Source organism: Drosophila guanche, unplaced genomic scaffold (assembly GCF_900245975.1).
Source record: "Drosophila guanche unplaced genomic scaffold, DGUA_6, whole genome shotgun sequence".
Taxonomy (NCBI): Eukaryota; Metazoa; Arthropoda; class Insecta; order Diptera; family Drosophilidae; genus Drosophila; species Drosophila guanche.
The window spans coordinates 364,854-383,780 of record NW_022995765.1 but is presented as its reverse complement, the minus strand read 5'-3'; the positions used below and the strand labels follow the sequence as shown (position 1 = coordinate 383,780).

General features: G+C 41.7%; 1 protein-coding gene across 1 annotated transcript; it reads left to right on the top strand.

Annotated features, from left to right (window-relative positions):
* The first annotated feature begins 16,218 nt into the window (after positions 1-16,218).
* LOC117591098 lies at positions 16,219-18,501 on the top strand. Its single transcript, XM_034284199.1, has 3 exons — positions 16,219-17,302; positions 17,354-17,477; positions 17,542-18,501. Exons 1-3 carry the CDS (start codon positions 16,400-16,402, stop codon positions 18,342-18,344), a joined length of 1,830 nt encoding a protein of 609 aa, XP_034140090.1. The 5' UTR covers positions 16,219-16,399; the 3' UTR covers positions 18,345-18,501.
* Positions 18,502-18,927: the final 426 nt, after the last annotated feature.

Genomic DNA, 18,927 nt, shown 5'->3' with positions numbered 1-18,927 from the left:
ACGCCTGCATCCGCGAGGCGGTCGTCACACGACCAGGGAGGACAAGGAAGCAAGATGATCCCCGCACCTGCAACCGCGAAGTGACCGGCGGGTCAGCATCGACGACAAGGAAAAGCAACCTTAGCACCTTAGCAGTGAGAACGAGGACCACACAGGACGACGCCTGCATCCGCGAGGCGGTCGCCATAGCAGCATGGAGGACAAGGATGCGAGATGACCCCGGCACCTGCAACCGCGAGGTGAACGGCGGGCCATCAGCAACGACTAAGACAAACCCGGACGACGCCTGCATCCGCGAGGCGGTCGTCCCGTCAGCAGAGACAATAATTGTACGAGAAGACCACGGCACCGAACGAGACCGAACTTGGAGAGGCGCTCTTGGCCCCGCGCGACTGAAAGCCACGCAACGGAACCCGTTTCGCAGAAGGCCAGATGACTTACCAGTACCACTTGGGGTATAACATAACCAGCATAACAGACGAATGGCGCCCAACGTGGGGCACGATCCGGATCGCCCCGAATATATACAAACACATTTGACATAGTTAACACCTGACTTTCAGCCTTGCTAGATCGTTCGTGCAGATGTTCGTATTTCCTGTCTCAGCTATCCAATGGATACTATGGATCCGTGTAAGCTAAACATGGCCTAGAACCTTATCAGGGTATGCTGATAAGCTGCTTTTATTGGTTATAGATTTTGTTTTCTTGTGATTTGTTTTCTAATATTTTTTTTGTAATATTGCTTTCTTATTGGTTTATTTCTATTATTGATTATATAACTTTTTGTGTTATCGATATGGTGGTATCTCGTAGTACGAAGAATTTAGTGTACTCAGTTGATACGGGGAAACATTGTCAAATGTGTACAGAAGTTATTGTTTATCAGGCCCAATTATTATCGGCAAGTTGTGGGCTTATTTTTCATAAAGCGTGCTTCACCTCTAAAGTATCTAATAAAAAGGAGTGTCCTACTTGTCAGCAAGACCTGAAGATCATATCAGCTTCCTCCGAGAATCTTAGCCCCAGTGGTCGGTCTACTTCCAGCTCCCGGACTCCCTCTGTTCTTCAGTCTCTTCAGACTATCAAACTAATCGGCTAGTTCAAGCCATCTCTGATGGACTCCGATTTACTCCCTCCGTTCCGTCAACAACCATAAACACAGCTCTGATGCTACCGGTAGACGAAATAGAGCAACAAACGATGGAACAACTTTTCCGATTGTCCACCAGTGGCCAGATACCAGTTTCGGGGCATAATCCGTCGGGAACTAATTTGTCACCGATCATACCCGGACTCTCGACCTTGGGGCAAACTAGCAATGTTGGTTCAGGAGTTTCTTCAGCTTCGACAGCTTCATCTCTACGTGCAGATCGTGTTAGCCAGATAATTTCTAATTGGAAACTGAGATTTACGGGAAAGGCTAGTATGTCAATTGAAGACTTTATTTATCGTATTGAGGCATTGACAAAGCAAACTTTGGACGGAAATTTCGAGATAGCTGCTCGGTACGCTAGCAACCTTTTTGATGGAAGCGCCAGCGAATGGTTTTGGCGGTATCATAAAAGTGTCCCTGAAGTCCGATGGTTGGAGTTATGCGCAGCGTTGCGTGGTCAATTTAAAGATGACCGAACTGATAGAAACATCCGAACGGAGATAGAATTAAGAAAGCAGCGACCAAACTAATCCTTTGATGATTTTTATGGAGCTATTGCCGCTTTAGCAGACAAACTCTCTGAGCCTATGTCTGAGGAAGCCTTGGTTGAGACACTGCGAGCAAATCTGTTGGCTGATATTCAGCATGAGATTTTGTATGAGTCGGCTGCGAATGTTAAATCCTTTCGTCACCTTGTCCGAGCACGAGAAATATTCATGCAGTCCGTAGCGAAATCAAAGATTCCCCTTGCTGCTCCCCGTGCTTTACCACGCCGCCAAGTTAACGCTATATCAGACGAATCAATAACCACCGATAATGAAGAATTATCTGCAGAAGAGGATCTTGAGGTTTCCGCTGTAGAGTTTATATGTTGGAATTGCGCTGGAAAAGGCCATCGCTATCAAGAATGCCTAGAAGAACGTAGAATATTCTGCTACGGTTGCGGCAGGGTCGATACGTGCAAGCCCAGCTGTAGAAAGTGCCACCCCAGCACTGCAAAAAACTCGCTGTTGCGTGCACCACCGAAAAGTGCACGCAAACTGATCAACCAAGCGACCAATACCAAATAAATGACTATCAGCCTTCTACTGACCTTCTTATACCGGACGTTTTAAACAGCGTATACGCTGATAACCTTGTTAGACCTCTAGGCCGATCTCAGCGCCGAAGAACCGAATTTAAAAGAAAATGTAAACTTGAAAGAAATTTGCTTCTATCTTTTGTAGTTGGAAATCCTTATGACTTACGACCCCATGCTCAAATTATGCTTTTTGGCAAACCAGTAGTAGGTCTAATGGATACAGGAGCTTCAGTCAGCTGCATCAGAGGAAATTTTGCGTCCGATATTCTTCGAAGCTATATTAAATATAAGCCCCTTTCTCTGAAGGTAAAAACTGCAGACGGCAAAAGCCAAAGTATAATTGGTAAAGTTTATACAAAAGTAACGTACAGAGGCGTATCGAAAAAACTTTGCTTCTATATTGTACCTTCCCTGATTAGTGATATTTATCTAGGATTTGATTTTTGGACAATCTTTGACCTTTTACCCTTGCATCTTATAACAAAGAATTTGAATATTGAAACTTTGGAAGACCCCACAATGATGACTCTTCTACCTTCCCAACAAATATTACTCCAGGAGGTAGTAAATTTGTTTCCATCCTACTCCAAGAAAGGTTTGGGAAAGACTACTATGATCACTCATGCGATAGATGTGGCCGATGTAAAGCCTATCAAGCAACGACACTATGCAGTGTCACCTGCCACTGAGAAGTTAATGTACGGATAATTAGACCGCATGATCAAACTTAATAATACATAATACAAGAATCAACAAGCTCGTGGTCTTCGCCAGTTGTGTTGGTTAAGAAGTCTGGGAAAGTTAGGCTGTGTATCGACTGTAGGAAGGTAAACTCAGTTACCGTAAAGGATGCTTATCCAATGCCTCTTATAGATGGAATTCTGAGCAGACTACCGAAAGCTGAATTCGTCACAAGCATTGATCTAAAGGATGCTTTTTGGCAGATTCCTCTAGATCCAGGTAGTCGAGACAAGACAGCCTTCACGGTGCCTTATGCCATTCGGTCTCACCAACGCTCCCTGTACCATGTCGCGACTTATGGATAAACTTGTTCCAGCTCATCCAAGGAATGAAATCTTTATATATTTAGATGACCTATTAGTTATATAAGCTACATTCGAGCGCCAACTGGAGGTATTGTCCCTTGTCGCCTCTAAACTTTCTTCAGCCAATCTCACCATAAATGTTGAGAAAATCAAATTTTGCCTAAAAGAGGTTAAATACTTAGGGCACGTTATTGGAGGTGGAAACATTAGCACCGGTCCCGACAAAATAGACTCCGTTAGGAACTTCCCGGTACCCCAGTCGATCAAACAAGTTCGAAGGTTTCTCGGAATGACGGGCTGGTACCAAAAGTTCATTCACAATTATGCAGCTATCAGTGCACCAATATCAGATACTCTGAGATCTAAAAGCAAGTTCAACTGGACTGACGATGCTCAGATGGCTTTCGAGTCGTTAAAGTCACAAATGTGCTCTGCGCCAGTTTTACATAGCCCGAATTTCTCCATACCGTTCTCTTTACACTGTGACGCCAGTCATACAGGCGTAGGGGCAGTTTTGATGCAGAAACCCAACGATGGTGCAGAAGTACCGATTGCTTTTATGTCAAAAAAGCTAAACAAGTGCCAGAAGCAATACACAGTAACGGAGAAAGAGTGTTACGCTGCAGTGTTAGCCGTAAAAAAGTTTAGGGCATATATTGAAGGTCAAGCCTTCACTATCATCACAGATCATGCCTCCATTGAAGTGGCTGATGATCTCAGCTCACGATTGGCTCGTTGGTCATTAAAGTTGCAGGGATTTGAATTCAACATCCTACACCGAAAAGGTAGTGACAATATAGTACCCGATGCCCTGTCCCGAATACACTCGGAAGACTTATCTTGCTTGTCGATTGATAGCATGATGGTTGACCATGATTCTCCAGAATTATCGTCTCCAGAATACCAGGCGATTAAAGACCAGATCGCATCTTTCGTCGTTGGGAACATTTCGTTGGAGCTAAAATCGCAGATGATTCCTGCTGGAAGGTTTGGATTCCACCATCCCTTGTCGAAACCGCTCTTAAAGCTGCCCACGAAGATCCTTTATGTGCACACAGTGGCATAAATAAAACAGTCGAAAGGCTCAGGCGATTTTATTATTGGCCCAACTTGGTTGCAGATGTCAAAAAACTGATAAATAATTGCCATATCTGTAAAGCCACGAAGCATCCAAATCAAGCCTTAAAGCCTCCGATGGGAAACACCGGTCTGCCTTCTCGATTTTTTAGGACCTTATCCGAGAAGCAGATCAGGCAATATCGGAATCTTTGTCGTCGTAGACCATCTGTCAAAATTTCCTTTTTGGAAACCGGTATGAAAATGTACTGCAGATTCCATAAAAAACTATCTGGAAGAAGAGCTCTTCCACTGTTTTGGCATTCCAGAAACCATTGTATCTGACAATGGGGTTCAATTTAAATCTCAAACGTTTAACTCACTGCTAGACAAATACAATATTTCCCATACCTATACTGCTTTCTATTATCCTCAAGCCAACGCTTCGGAGAGAGTAAATAGATCCGTTCTTGCGGCGATTAAAAGTTATGTTGACCCGGATCAACGTAATTGGGATGAGAAACTAAGCAGCATTTGCTGTGCGCTGCGGTCTAGCAATCACGTGGCCATAAACAATTCCCCGTACCGGCTGGCCTTTGGACAGCATATGGTAACCGATGCCAGTAGCTATAAATTGCTGCGTAGCCTAGATATGCTGGAAGATCGAAACTTAAAATTTTCGCGAGAAGATTCCTACGACATAATTCGCAGCAAAGCTAAGGATTCTATGCAGGCCCAGCACTCTCGTAATGCCCGAACTTACAACTTAAGATCTAGACAAATTTCCTCTAGGGACGGACAAGAAGTGTATAGACGTAACTTCCAGCAAAGCAATTTTGCGAAAGGTTTTAGTGCAAAGTTATCGCCAAATTTTATCAAGTCCCGAGTGCGACGGAAAATAGGAAACTGTTACTATGAACTAGAAGACCTTCAAGGCCGCCTTGTAGGTAAATTTCATGCCAAGGATATAAAATCTTGACTAATAATTATTACAAGCGCGGATCCCACTTGTCTGTGTTCCACCCCAAGTGTGATTTCAGTGGGGGAAATATGTAGTGCACTTGTTCATAGCTCAATAATAAAAAAAATGGAAAGTTAAAGTTCAGCCTGAAACTATACAACACCAGTACTTCTAGTAGTCAAATTCTGGTGCAAGCTGAGCTTTCGCAATTCACCACAGTGGGCAGCAAATATTTTTATCGAATTTCGCTTTGACTGACAGTCCCAATTGCTGTTTGTTTCCCACTGCCATTCTGACAAACAGAAGGGGGACCGAAAATTAGGCTGGGAAGAGCTGATTTCCGGAAAAAGTAGAGCGAGCCTTCTCCTCGTGGTGTTCAAAGAGTACAGACGTACATATACGTCGCGGCCACAGCCATATGGAGCGAACATAAAAAGAAGACAGAAGAGGTTGCTGCCTGTTACGGATGAGAGTTAGAATAAATTACCCACGGAACACCGGAGAAATACGTAAGGCGTCCACTGGGCCCATAGAGGGGCATATTTTTGGAAGACCACCCTGGCCCCCACCAGCAGCTATAGCGCAGGCGCGACCCAGTGCCCGATTTCCGTTCGAGAGCGGCCCCAACAGCACCAAGGCAGAACAGCCGCGATCGAGCCCCTCGACCATCATCCCCCGCCTACAGCGGCTTAAGAGCCGAAATTAGCTAGTTGTTTTAAGTGATGTGACCACCTGACGATCTCTGACCCAGGCCTTGACGGAATATTTCTATGTGCGATTCAACATAACCTGCCTATGTACCGGTGCCACCACATGCTGGCTTAACATTTTTTTGTTGCTCCCCTAAACCAACTAAAATCAACGGCATAGTGACAGTGAAACACAAAATACGAAACTCTATATGTTCCACTGTACATTTAAAACATATGTGCACTTGCGAGGTCTTTGACCCGTAGAGGCTACAGGCCATGCTTTTCAAATTTATACTTGTGTCCCCATGCCATCGCTGCCATATCTGGATTCAGACCTCGTTTTGAATTTGATTAATACAAATGTAAAGAAAAGCGCCAAATATCACTTAGCGCAAGTGACAAAAACATTAAGAAACTAACGTAAATTTTACTTATTCCATTAAATTTGTTTAAATCCAACCCCAAAAATAAATAATCAAAACAAACGGAGAGAAATATATGTTTATGTGTGTATGATCCCTTGTGTGTGCTCTCTCTTAAAAGCTTTCAGGTTCGCTCTCCCATCGCCGAAAGATCTTTTGGACATGGATGACATAAAGCAAATACGTAAGTGAAAGAACCTATTTTATTGCAAATCTTAACTTGTTAGAGACTTTACTGCCATGCACATTAAATAAATACTCGATCGGTCTTTCTTGTTGTTGCGATTTCTATGGAGCTTTACACTTATGAGCATTTAATTAGAGCCAAAATAATTTCCGTTGGTATAAAAATTAAATGAATGAATTAAAAATAATTACATATTAATCCAAAACATATCGAACTAAATTATAACTTTACATTTTGAATACAATTAATGGAATCTAACTATTAATCTTATTATAACTAATATTTCCTTATTAACCTTATTCACTTATTTATATATATTTTGTAGCCCTTTATTTGATAGTAAACAATTTTTCTTATAATTTTCTCTTTATATACATACATACCCATATATTAGGAATGAACTCTCATTATTTATAATAAACCTATCATTAATTTGTTGAAAATTAATTGTTAGAGATTTTTGAATTAAGGAGCCATGCAACGTTCACCGTGTGGAATATAGAATAACCATGACTAAAAAGGGATCATCCGAAACTAAAAAATATCTTGGAATTTATAGGATGATCATGGTTGGGTGGCAAGGACTGCCGCAACAAGACCAGCGCAGCCGTCAATCATGGTGGATATGTATATGTATTTCGGTGGTTAAGTTTTCCCCTTCCGGTTACTTCACCTTTTCCTAAGTCATCCCCCTATCCCCCTCATATGCAACTCTATGTTAGCCTTTGTTGACAAAAATTCTGGCGCATAGCATCTATCCGATTGAACGATTGAACACGTTTTACTTGTTCTAACTGAAGTACGCAATTTTTGAATTTTGAAAATAAATTTTCCGGCAGTAGATCATTCCAATGTATTCCAGCCCTCCAAACTTCTTGGATTAATATCTTTCCGTGTATTATTAAGTCCGCTAACATTCCGAATAGATCAAATACGGACATGACTAGACTTAGTAGTTGGCGCTTAGTAGGGCACTTCATCCCTTTCACAATTTCTTTGTCTACACGGTTTAGCTTGTGGTCGAATACAAACTTGTCGGACTTACTATCCCAATACATGCCTAAAATCGTGTCTGTTGATTCGTTACTCATTTGGACTGTTTGTTCCAGCAAGTCGTTCTCCTTTGTGTCATTAAGCAATTCCTGAATGCGTTTGGAATTAGATACGAAGCCCCTGAGTTCAAATTTCCCCATATTATGTACTCTCTTGACTTCCTGACTGATTTGAAAGGCTTTCTCTTCTGATTCAAAACTAGCAACGAAGTCATCTACATAATTTTTGGTTTGGATGGCATCGATTACTTCTTTCCTGTAGTTTTCTGCGTTTTGTGGGTTGATATTCTTAATGTATTGGGCACAACAAGGAGAGCATGCTGCACCAAATATAAGGACGGTCATCTTGTACGTATTCACTTCTGCATTACGATTGCAATGTCTCCAAAGGAATCTTAATGAATCCTGGTCCTCTTTTCGTACTTGCACTTGCAAAAACATTTCCTTTATATCGGCGCATACTGCAAATTTCCCATGGCGAAATTTGAAAAGTATCGTAGCCAAAGGTGGGTTTCATCAGGTCCTTTTAAAAGTATGGTATTTAGGGAAACAAAATTGATCGTTGCGGCTGCATCGAAAACCAATCTTATTTTTTTCGACTTTTTTATGTTAACAACGCCGAAGTGCGGTAAATACCAGGTCCTTGGTTTAATCAGAGCGGCTTCTTGATCTGACAGTTTGACAGCGTATCCTCTTTGAACGAAATTCATAATGGCTTTGTCATATTCGTCCATTTTTCCCAATCCGTGCAACCTCTGAAAAACCATGTTGTAGCTATCCGGGAATTGAACCATGTCCTGCTTCCAAAGGAGTCCAGTCTCGTAACATCCTTCTAGTTTTCTAGTTGTGTTCTTTAATATATCCCTTGCTCTAGATATATCCGCTGCTTCCAATGGTTTTACGGGTATTTTTACTCCAAAGTTCTCCGTTGTGAAGTAATCTGCTATCATCTTGTGGATTTCTTGTTCTGAATTTTCTTCTTTTGGACATGCATGTAATCGCGTTGACCCAATGCTTTGGCCTCCATTCGAGCCATACACAAGCCAGCCCAACGGCGTTTTAGCTGCAATTAGATTTTTATCTAAATAAACACTTTTGATGCTGGTCAAATGACAATTATTTATTCCAATCAAAATCATAGGATTAGCATCTGTATATCCGTTTAATGATAAATTCTTTATCCGTGTGTATTTTTTAGCAAGCTTCTCAACATCTACTGACTGTAAGGGTAGATCTAATTGAGGTACTGTGTTTCCAGTCATTCGCAACCATTTCTTGTCAGCTCCAGGAGATCTAATGCGAAAGTTGCATTTCATTGATAAAAACTCCTTGGCGTGATTTTCTATCCAGTTCAAACTCAACTTTATCTTTGGCTCCTATACGCCCAACATATCTGCTAACTTCTCGTTTATCAGTGAGGCAGATGATCCTCGTCTAAAAATGCGTACGCTTGAATTATTTTGTTGTTTGGTCCCATAATTTCCACAGCTAAAACTTTGAACAACAATTTGGGAGTGTTTAGCTTAATTGTATTTATTGTAGCCTCCTGCGGCTCAAATATCTCTTCCCTTTTAGCATTTTCCTGGTGTAAAGAAACATGGTGCTGCTTCTTGCATCCATTTTTATTGCATTCGCGTTTGTACTTGCAAACTGTCAGAGTGAACTTACATAACAGACATTTCTCTATGTTCTGTCTTGGTTCTTTCTCGGAAGAATGTAAGATTGAATTGTGTGGACCTTTCGCCTGTTTAACGTGAATTGTGCCTGCAATTGTTGCTCTTGCGATACTTCTGGCTATGTTGCTCAGCCAAGTTGTCCAAATTGGGATAGGGCTGTATTTGTGATGAGTATTCAATCCATTGCATACGTTTGCTAAGTGGCATCTTCCCTACCAAGCTTTCTATTAAAGACGGATTCTTAAATGTTGAGCGGCATTTGCAATTTCAAAAATATTACTAAGTTATCTACCTTGGTGGCAAATACAACTAGCTTTTCTAAATTATTATCTGTTACCGGTGCTATTTGATTGACCATGCTCATCTGACTGTTAATTAACAATTCTGGCCCTTCGTAAGTGAACTGCAATCTTTCCATAATAAACCTAACATTTACAGGATTTATTAATAGACCCTTAACTTCTTCTTTCGCTGCTCCCTTTAGGCTCTTTTGCAACCTCAACAGGTTCTCCAAATTTGTATACCCATATGCATTTGACGATTCCCAATACATTGTTACAATCAAACTCCGGTAAATCTATCAATTTTCTTGTTTTTATATTATGGGAGTGCTGTTGTTCATACAAACGACTATTAATGTCACCACGCCAATTGTCTCCACCAACATTGTCAAACCTGTACATACCGATATTTCTGTTGACATCAATGTTTCGATAGGGTTGACTTCCATATGCTTCTTCAGAAATGTGCCTCCAATGGCACCAAGGCTATTTGCGCCTCCAGCAGCGCCAGGATTATGTGTGCCTCCAATGGCACCAAGGCTATTTGCGCCTTCAGCAGCGCCAGGATTTTGTCTGCCTCCAATCGCAGATCTAATTTCCGTTTTGCACATGTTCATCAATCGCTCTTCCTGACCATCAATTCGGCCATTCATGCTGGTTTTTTCTTCTTTTATGCTTTTCAGCATTTCCATGAAATCCCGAAAGATGTCATTCCTTGACTCCTTTTCTTTTGTTTCTACCATTGTAGCACCCTCGTCGGATTCCATATTGTCCTCCGAGTTCGATCCATGGATTGACCTGCGGTCTCGATCTCGGTGTAGATGTACCAGCCATGTTGCTTGAATCGAATTCTATCTTTTTCTTGCTGCGCAGTTCCATCTGTCAGTATATGTGTGGATTTCACAACCACTCCGAATTTGCACGCCTCTTGTGTGTGCCTGTATTTGTGATATTCACGGCTACTTGGAGTTTGCACGCCTCTTGTGTGTGCTTGTGTTTGTGGATTTCACAACTACTCCGCATTTGCACGCCTCTTGTGTGTGCCTGTGTTATGAATTTCACAACTCTGAGTGCTTTTATTTGAGCATTTCACATTGCTCTTCGACGACCAAATTCACGAAATTAATAAAGATCTTCGACGACCAACTTCATAAAATTAATAAAGATGTTCCCACTCCATGTGACAAAATAATGACGACAACACCAAAAAAGAATTGTTTATACTGGATAATAATTAAAACAATTTATTAATTTGTATTGTCGTGCCGCAGATTCTTTTTTTTTTTTTTTTTGAGGTTTTAAGTTACCGCTCTACCCTTAGGTAGAGGGGAATTATTTGGCCACCCGCCTTTACAAGGGGGAAATCGCTACGTCGTAATATGTAACTTGTTACAGCTTTGCTCCAATACTTACCTGGCGTAGAGGTTATGTTCCCCACGTGCTTGCTCAGATTTAATGCCAACTCACAAACTTAATTCACAAATTCCTTAAAACGAAAGACCGCAGATTCTTTTTACACTACTTATTCTATCGAGATGGGCGACAATCGACATACCACCCGATGGTTTATGAAATATAGATAGTTAATTGAATATCTATTGCTAATGAAATATCGATAGCAGGCTGACAATGGGGTGGGAACGTGTGGACGGTTAAAATTTAAATTTTTGATTTTATATCATAATGAACCAGCAACAACGGTTATGATTAAATATTTAGTAACACTCAGGTTACGTTTATACTCTGTTCATATATGGTTTTATGTTTACAAACTCACAGTTTTCTTTTGGTTTTGGTATTTTAATACCCTTACTCCTTTCGTAATCGTTGAGCTCAAGGATGACTTAGGTGCTGGTTTCTGGGGAAAAATAGAAGGTATTAACAATATATGAACACGAGCGTACATGCAAGTACGATATGGTAATTTCAATGAATTATGTTATGTCTCATACAAACACTCATGATTCCGGATGCTTGAATATACATATATTTAACAGCCCTCTGGCTTAGATTTAAAATGGCATATCGAACTTAATCCCAGAAAATGTGCAAATTAACGCAGTCAGTTATGTCAAAATCACGCCCAATGTTCTTGCTCTAGACACTGGGCTAAAATGTGGGACATCCGGCTTGATGTCGATCTGCCGCTTGCATAAGCACTAAAGTGCGCGACAAACTGGTCTTCTCACTGGAGTTAAAGGTTAAAGGTTAAAGGTTCCGAGGCGCCCCCTTATGCACTGGGCTTCCTAAGGGTTGCGACGACTCACTCATGTTGACCCAAGTCAGAGGTTTTCGATGCTTGTGGTGGCGCTGGGAGTTGCAGCTGAACACAAAATAATTACAAGCAGCGAATGATATTATCGCATGCGATAAAGTTAGATAAATTATGCTGACAGAATCAAAGCTTAGCTCAGCAAAGCTTAGCTGTTAAATCAGCTGATTGGGTGAAGCTTTCGTTGATGACAGCTGTCAACATAAGCTTTTAGAACACGGTTTTAGCACTTCCGATCGCATTTAAACGGCACGACCCCCCCAGAAAAATTCTTCTTTTCGTCTATCTAAAATTCTGATCTTATTCTGATATTATTAATATCTCCAATGTGGGAGAGACCCGAACAAAGGTTCTTATAATAGCTCTTGGCTGTATTCCTACCCCCCCCCCCCCCACAACTGGGCTTCGCACGCTTTCCCCCCACACTCAGCCAGAGCAGCAGCGCATTGACGTTTTGTTGGCAATACGCTGAGGGGTGGGGAATTTTTCTTGGGAGACCGGTGGAAGCTCGGCTGCAGAACCTATGTAACACCATAGCCATGATGTAACTTCACAATGACCATGACGTAACCTTGCAGTAACCTCTGCGCAGGCGCCACAGCCGACAGTGTCGTATCGCTAAGAGGGCCACCATTATATCTTAGGCTGCAATCAAAGCCTAAAGCACCGTCTTTTATTTTAATAATTAATTAAATTTAAATTTTGTTAATGCTAATACTCTTTTCTATTATTATATTCTATTTGATTTAACGACCTTTAATTCCCCCTTAATTATGTGACATTAGTGAAAGAAGAAAGAAAGGAAAAAGAAGTTTGTAAAAGAAAAAAAAATATTGAACTATAACGTGCAGTCGGCCAAAGCCAACAGGGAACCATAATTAATATATTCCACAGCTTCTTCAAAACCCCAGCGAAAGGCCTTTCAGCGAGGGAGTACTGTAAGCATACATACATGCATACCAAACTGTGAGTGATAAAAGATCAAATTTTTTTTGTTCCCTTTTGGTGCGTTCTTCCCGCTAGACGAACCGACCAGCGCATAAAAGTTTATGCACTAGCGCCAGAGCTTTGTTGCTTTTGCTGCTGCTATTGTAATTTGTGCACGCCATGCATTCCATGCAGTTGCTTACATGGAGAAACTAAAACGAAAAGTACACTAGCCAAAAAAAAAAAAATTCTTTTCTTGTTTTCCTTCTTTTTTTTGAACATATGCTTTTCATTATATTCATTATTTATATTCCATATTCAATAATCGTATCTTAATTTAATGTTACATTTCACCTATTATATTCATACATACATTTACTTTTTCTTTGATATATTTTTATAATTTTCTTTCCTACTTTATATTATTTTCCTTTTTTTATATTTGGGTAAATCGACATAAGTTGTTTCAAAATCTAGTGTAAAATCGATACTTTTGGATGTGTTTTGCGATGTTGAATAAATTTAGCTATAAGCGTTAATATGAACTCCTGCTAAGTGCGCTTAACTTGAGGGGGTCATGCGTCGTGTAGGGAACGTAGGCAGAGGTATTGCGGCATAGACCTTTTTTTGGGATCGCCGTATAACTTTATCGGATTATAGCGATCATGGAAGGGAGGGCATTCGTGGCCGCATTTCCATCTTGCTCCACAAAATAAAGGTCTGGAAGCTTGGAGTTTTGTCTCTGTTCTGTCTGCTTCTTTTCACTATTGTTTCATAAACCGACTTGTTCATCGCACGGGAATTTTAATAACTTTATGTATATAGACAGCGGATTCTTCCCCACTTTGGTGATCTGATAGATATGGTCAATATCTACGGAATGGCGTTTTTAGTTTTCTTTTATCTTCAAAATTGTAAATTTGGGAAGTTTTCGCTCTTTGCGGGGGCGAAAGATGGCGTGGCTCATTTTTGAAATACACTTGTAACAGTGTGAGGATACAGAAGTATGGATGCAAAATTTGGTGGCTCTAGCTTTTATGGTCTCTGAGATACAGGCGCTCAACAAGACGGACGGACAGACAGACATGGCTCAATCGACTCTGGTATTGATGCTGATCAAGAATATATATACTGTATGGGGTCGGAAACGTTTCCTTCTGTGTGTTACATACAACCGTTATTCGCACAAATACAATATACCCTATTTACTCTCCGAGTACCGGGTATAAAAAGCACAAACACACTACTAACCGACGCACAAATGAATGAGATTAAATTCGAATTTTAAACAATTAATAGGCATGCACTCGCGTGTCGCGAGTGGCGACCAGAACTGGTTCTCCTCCGTCAACACCACCTATCCAAGGCAGCCGACGCTTTCGCGGCGAAACTAGCACCGAAATCCGAAGGACCGTACAGGGTAATCAAATTCTTATCTCCCAATAGAGACCGATACAGATACAGATGCAGATACACCAAGGACGACAGAGGAAGACAGCGAGCCTAGCAGTTTTGAAGGCCTTCCACGGTGACTAAAAAAACGAAGACTACCGGTTTCGCAAGCGCGACTTATGACGGCTCGCCGCTATAAGATAACAAAACTATGAAAAACTTTCTCAAGCGCAACGCTCAAGCAGAATAGGGGGAAGGTTATGACGTAAATTTGCAAGGTAGGAAATTACTAATCTTTAGGGGTTTTGGTGGAGCCCGACGGGCGCTTCGCAACCTCAGGGTGCCGACGAACGTGCCACACCACGACATCGTAACCCTCAATCGACAATGTGCCCTGTAGTACGACCCCGCCGTAGAAAAAGTGCTAAAGCTTGAGTGCGTGAACAGAAGCAGCAGAAGCAACGGGACCAGGACGGACGACGGGCCAGCGAGGAATTATAACTACCCCCTCCGGAGTTTATGAAGTAACACACGATGCCAACTGGACGGGGGAGTGAGACAAAGCAGGCAGGGTAAGCGAGTCTCACGTTGTGAGTAAGGGGAAAGCTGGGCGGTGCAACAGGCAGGTTAAAGATTGAAAATAAAATATGGCAAATGGTCCGTGTGACATTATTTTGTTGCTGTTGGTAGTGGTCGTAGTGGTAGTTTTCCATGTGTTCCTTATTTCCCTCTCTCCTCCTCTTCCACGTAGTTTGAGTGAATGCGCGGGCCCCCAAAGTGCCTTCCGACGATAGTCTTGGCCTTTGCAGACGATGACTGGCTTCCCCAACATTCCTTTCTCCCTCCCCTATCGTCCAACGGTGTCCACTACTTTATATAAATACAAGCAAAAATATGGAAATAACAGGTCGAGGTATTTAAATTAGTTGTTAATACATGTTTTGTATAGTTGTGTGTTGTTATTTATTTGTCCAATGTTTTGTTCGTGTGTCTTAAGTTTTGCAGATGTTTATGAGTTCTTTATGCAGCGCTGCTGGAGGGGTGGACCAACAACAATCGTGAAGCAGACGCAATAAAATGTTATAATTTAAAGAGTATTGACAAAAACTGACTAACTAAAGATGAAACTATTACAATGCAAACGAAAACTATCCAATGTATTGCTTAGTTAATCAAGTACCAAGGAAAATGTAATCGCACGTTGGAGCGATTCCAATAAAATTACTTTTAACCAAACAATCATTGAATCAGTCAATCAACTATATTTTTTTAAAGTTCTAAAATGTTTTAAAGGTTCTTTTATCATAATTAATCTTTTTAATACCTTTTTTATAATAAATAACGAAGTAAATGGGTTCCAGTTCGTATGGGGGCGGGAGGTAGGCGTGGTCCAAAAGACTACATTTTTTTCCGAAATTCTACTTTAGTCTAACGAACATTCATGCCATTTTGAAGAGCTCTAGCTCTTTTGGTTTGCTTAATGCCAAAAAAGTGCTTTTTAGCCATAGTGCAATGCTTGAAATAAAATAAAATATAATTTATTCCAAAAGTGTTACTTCGATTTTTTTCTTTTTTTTTCTCTCTCTTTTTATATTTAAAATCTGTTTTTGATAAACAATAAGTAAATTGTATAATTAATATTAATTTAACAGAAATATCAGTTTTCCAATGAGCCCTGCTATTATATATAACATCTTTTCAGTTTGTTGGATTTATCTATCGGGGAGATCGAGAATGTGGTATCTTTACCATTAAAGAAGAAATAAAGAAAACTAGTAAGAAATACATCGACAGACTCCACAACCATGAACATAATTTAGCCTTAAGTCTATTAGACAATAGCTTAACAGTAAGAAGACTGAAAAGATACCACATTCTCGATGAATTATTTACCGAATCCATTAATACGTCTAAATATATTTGAACTTTTTCTATACCTTTTTCATTCTCGATCAAGTAGGCTCTTCATCTTGCGTTCTCTCCCTCTCTCTCTCTCTCTCTCTCTCTGCTCATACCAGATAAGTCGTCGGATGAAACAACATACTAAATGTAAAGAAACAAAATTTTACAAGATTTTTTTGACAAATTCAGAAACTTATTAATAGAAAAAAAACGCCAAAAAACAAACAAACCTCGGGCAGCGTGTCAATTACAAAGTTTGATAAGCTGTGTTCCTACTTCCGTTCTACTCCCTGAATATGAAAATGGTACGCTCCAACCGCCGTAAGGTGATCGAAGAGGTATATGGCTCCAAGCTGGATGCTATACATCCGGTCAAGTCGCAGGCGCTGCCCTTACTAGGCATTGCGGGTGGGGGCGGAGCAGGTGCCACTGGATTGGCTCACTTGCGTCCGCCTGACACTCGCATTCAGAGCAGCTATATGACCGACAACGACTACTACATTCAGACGAACATGCCCCTGACGGCGAAAAACCTACGCAATAACTCGAATATCTTGACGAACGCCCAGCCATCGCCATACAGCAACATGAATACGCAACGCAGCAACATTGGAGGCAAGATCAGCGGACGTCAGCCCCAACAGCATAAGGTCGCACATTTGACGCTGCCCGAGGGTAAGGTTAACAACAGTGTCTACGGCTTGGCTCCCAAGCCCAAAGAGCATCCGCATCAGCAACGCTACGGCTGCGCACTCAGCAAGTCTGTCACACAACGCAGCAACTATAGCGCCATAGAAGTCAAAAACAATAACAACGCTGACACGGAGCTCTCCAACAAGGAGCTGATACACCAGAGCGGCAAGAGCGGTTCGATCAACAAACGTCGCTCGCATCAGCACACACACCGCATGCCTATGGAGATGCCAATACAAATGGCTGTGATGCCGCATCCACCACAGCACCAGTTGCATCAGCAACAGCTGACCCATCACAGTAACAGCAATCACCAGCATCAGAATGTAGCACATACAAATGGAAACACACACACGCCCCAGCATCCTCATCAAAAACATACATGTCCACGCCAGTCACAGTCGTCCAGCCAGCCCCAGGTGAGTGCCGCCGATGATGAGGATAAGGACGATGATCCCGAGGAGTTTTTCGAACTGATACGTCAAACAGTACAAACAGCCATAGGGGTGGGTATTAGATGACACTATCATTACGTATTTTTTACGACATACTCCTAGAACACCATCAATGATACGCTGTTCAAGAGCTTTCGTGATCTTGGAACCAAGATCGAACGCTTTTCCGGGGAGCTTAAGCAAACAAACGACAAATTTGAGAAGCTGCAGGAGACGGTTACCGGAAGTAGGTTAACCGCAAGCAAACTCAAAGGCCAATCCTTAATAATCCTTCCATGCCATCCCCACAGAGCTCGTTCACTACGGCGAGGAGAGCTCGCGCCACTTCCGGTATCTGTGCATGAAATCCGAGTACGATAAAATGTTCTTCCAGCACCAGGCGATGCTGAGCAATCAGACCGCGGACTCGAGCAATCCATCGCAGCAAAATTTTGCTGCCATTGGTGTTGCACCTTCGCTTGGGGGCACTGTTCGTCCCATGTCCAACCAGAAGTTCATTAGCAAAGCGCCCAAACATACCCAAACGGCCCAAGACCGCGGCAAGCTGCCCACAGGCAATGGTAATACCAACAAAGTGCAGAATCCTTGTGCATACCGCACCACTTCGAAAGCGCCGCACCAGCAGCAGACCCCTCCTGAGCCTCACAAGTCATCGGATCAGATCGTCGGTCAATCCTCGCACTTGGGAGTGGCCGAAGTGTTGGGGCACATACAACGCATCTGCACACAGATGCAGCAAAATGATATGGGCCAGCAGAATGAAAACCACTTGCCCCCCGATGCATTCAATAAACTGGAGGCGAGCCTGGTCGCCAAGGCCAAATCGAATGCCGCTCTCGGCATTGGTGGAGCCAAGCACAAGGTGCTTGCTGCGGGTGCGGTGAAGAATGAGGGAAAGCTACTGGTTGACAGTTTGGATGAGGCCTACTCCGAAACGGAAGACTTTGCCATGTACTATGATGAATCGTCCTCATGCAGCGACGACGACGACTGTGGCCTGAAATACCCTAGTGGAGCTGTCACCTCTCGTGCACCGGCGCCAGTCAACCCGTTCCGCAGGCAGTCCAACAATGGAGCCGGGGATGGGCAATAGCTTCTCCATGTTCAATGGGAAATCTCCAACCTGATCAGACAAACAATATACTAAAATATTCTTTGGGTTTCGTCTAAAATGTTTCCACAAATTTAACGAGAAATTAACGTGTTTACTACATATATACAAATATTTTCATGTGTTCATTTGAATTTTCTCGGGGATTTTACAAAATAAAATTTAAAAAAAAAATGCAAAATCCCAGTAAAGTAATGTTACTTGACGTCACTAATAGCTGTATTATACTGAGTGCAAAAATAACATAATGCTGCAGCCGAGTGGCCACTAATACTGCACATAAGTAAAGACAGTGAATCAACTTTTAAATAAAGTTTTAAGGGTCTTAAGGTTTTAAGGAAAATCACAGATTTTTCAAAGAAAACCAATATTCAAATATCAAACAACCATCTAAAGGTTAAAACATTGATAAAAAAATTTTATTTATTTACCCATATAAAATTTTACTTGAATTTCGATATAAAAACCCTCAGTGCGACATATGTCATAGAGTGCGTCGATTGCAGAGGAAGACCTAACCAACCCCACTAACCCAACCCTTGGTCCGGCCCGTGAGCCCGGGGCT

Coding starts and splice junctions, on each gene's coding strand:
- LOC117591098 (XM_034284199.1), top strand. CDS start 16,400: ATGAAAATGGTACGCTCCAACCGCCGTAAGGTGATCGAAGAGGTATAT. Junction 17,303..17,353: donor CAGTACAAACAGCCATAGGG/GTGGGTATTAGA, acceptor ACATACTCCTAG/AACACCATCAATGATACGCT. Junction 17,478..17,541: donor GCAGGAGACGGTTACCGGAA/GTAGGTTAACCG, acceptor CCATCCCCACAG/AGCTCGTTCACTACGGCGAG.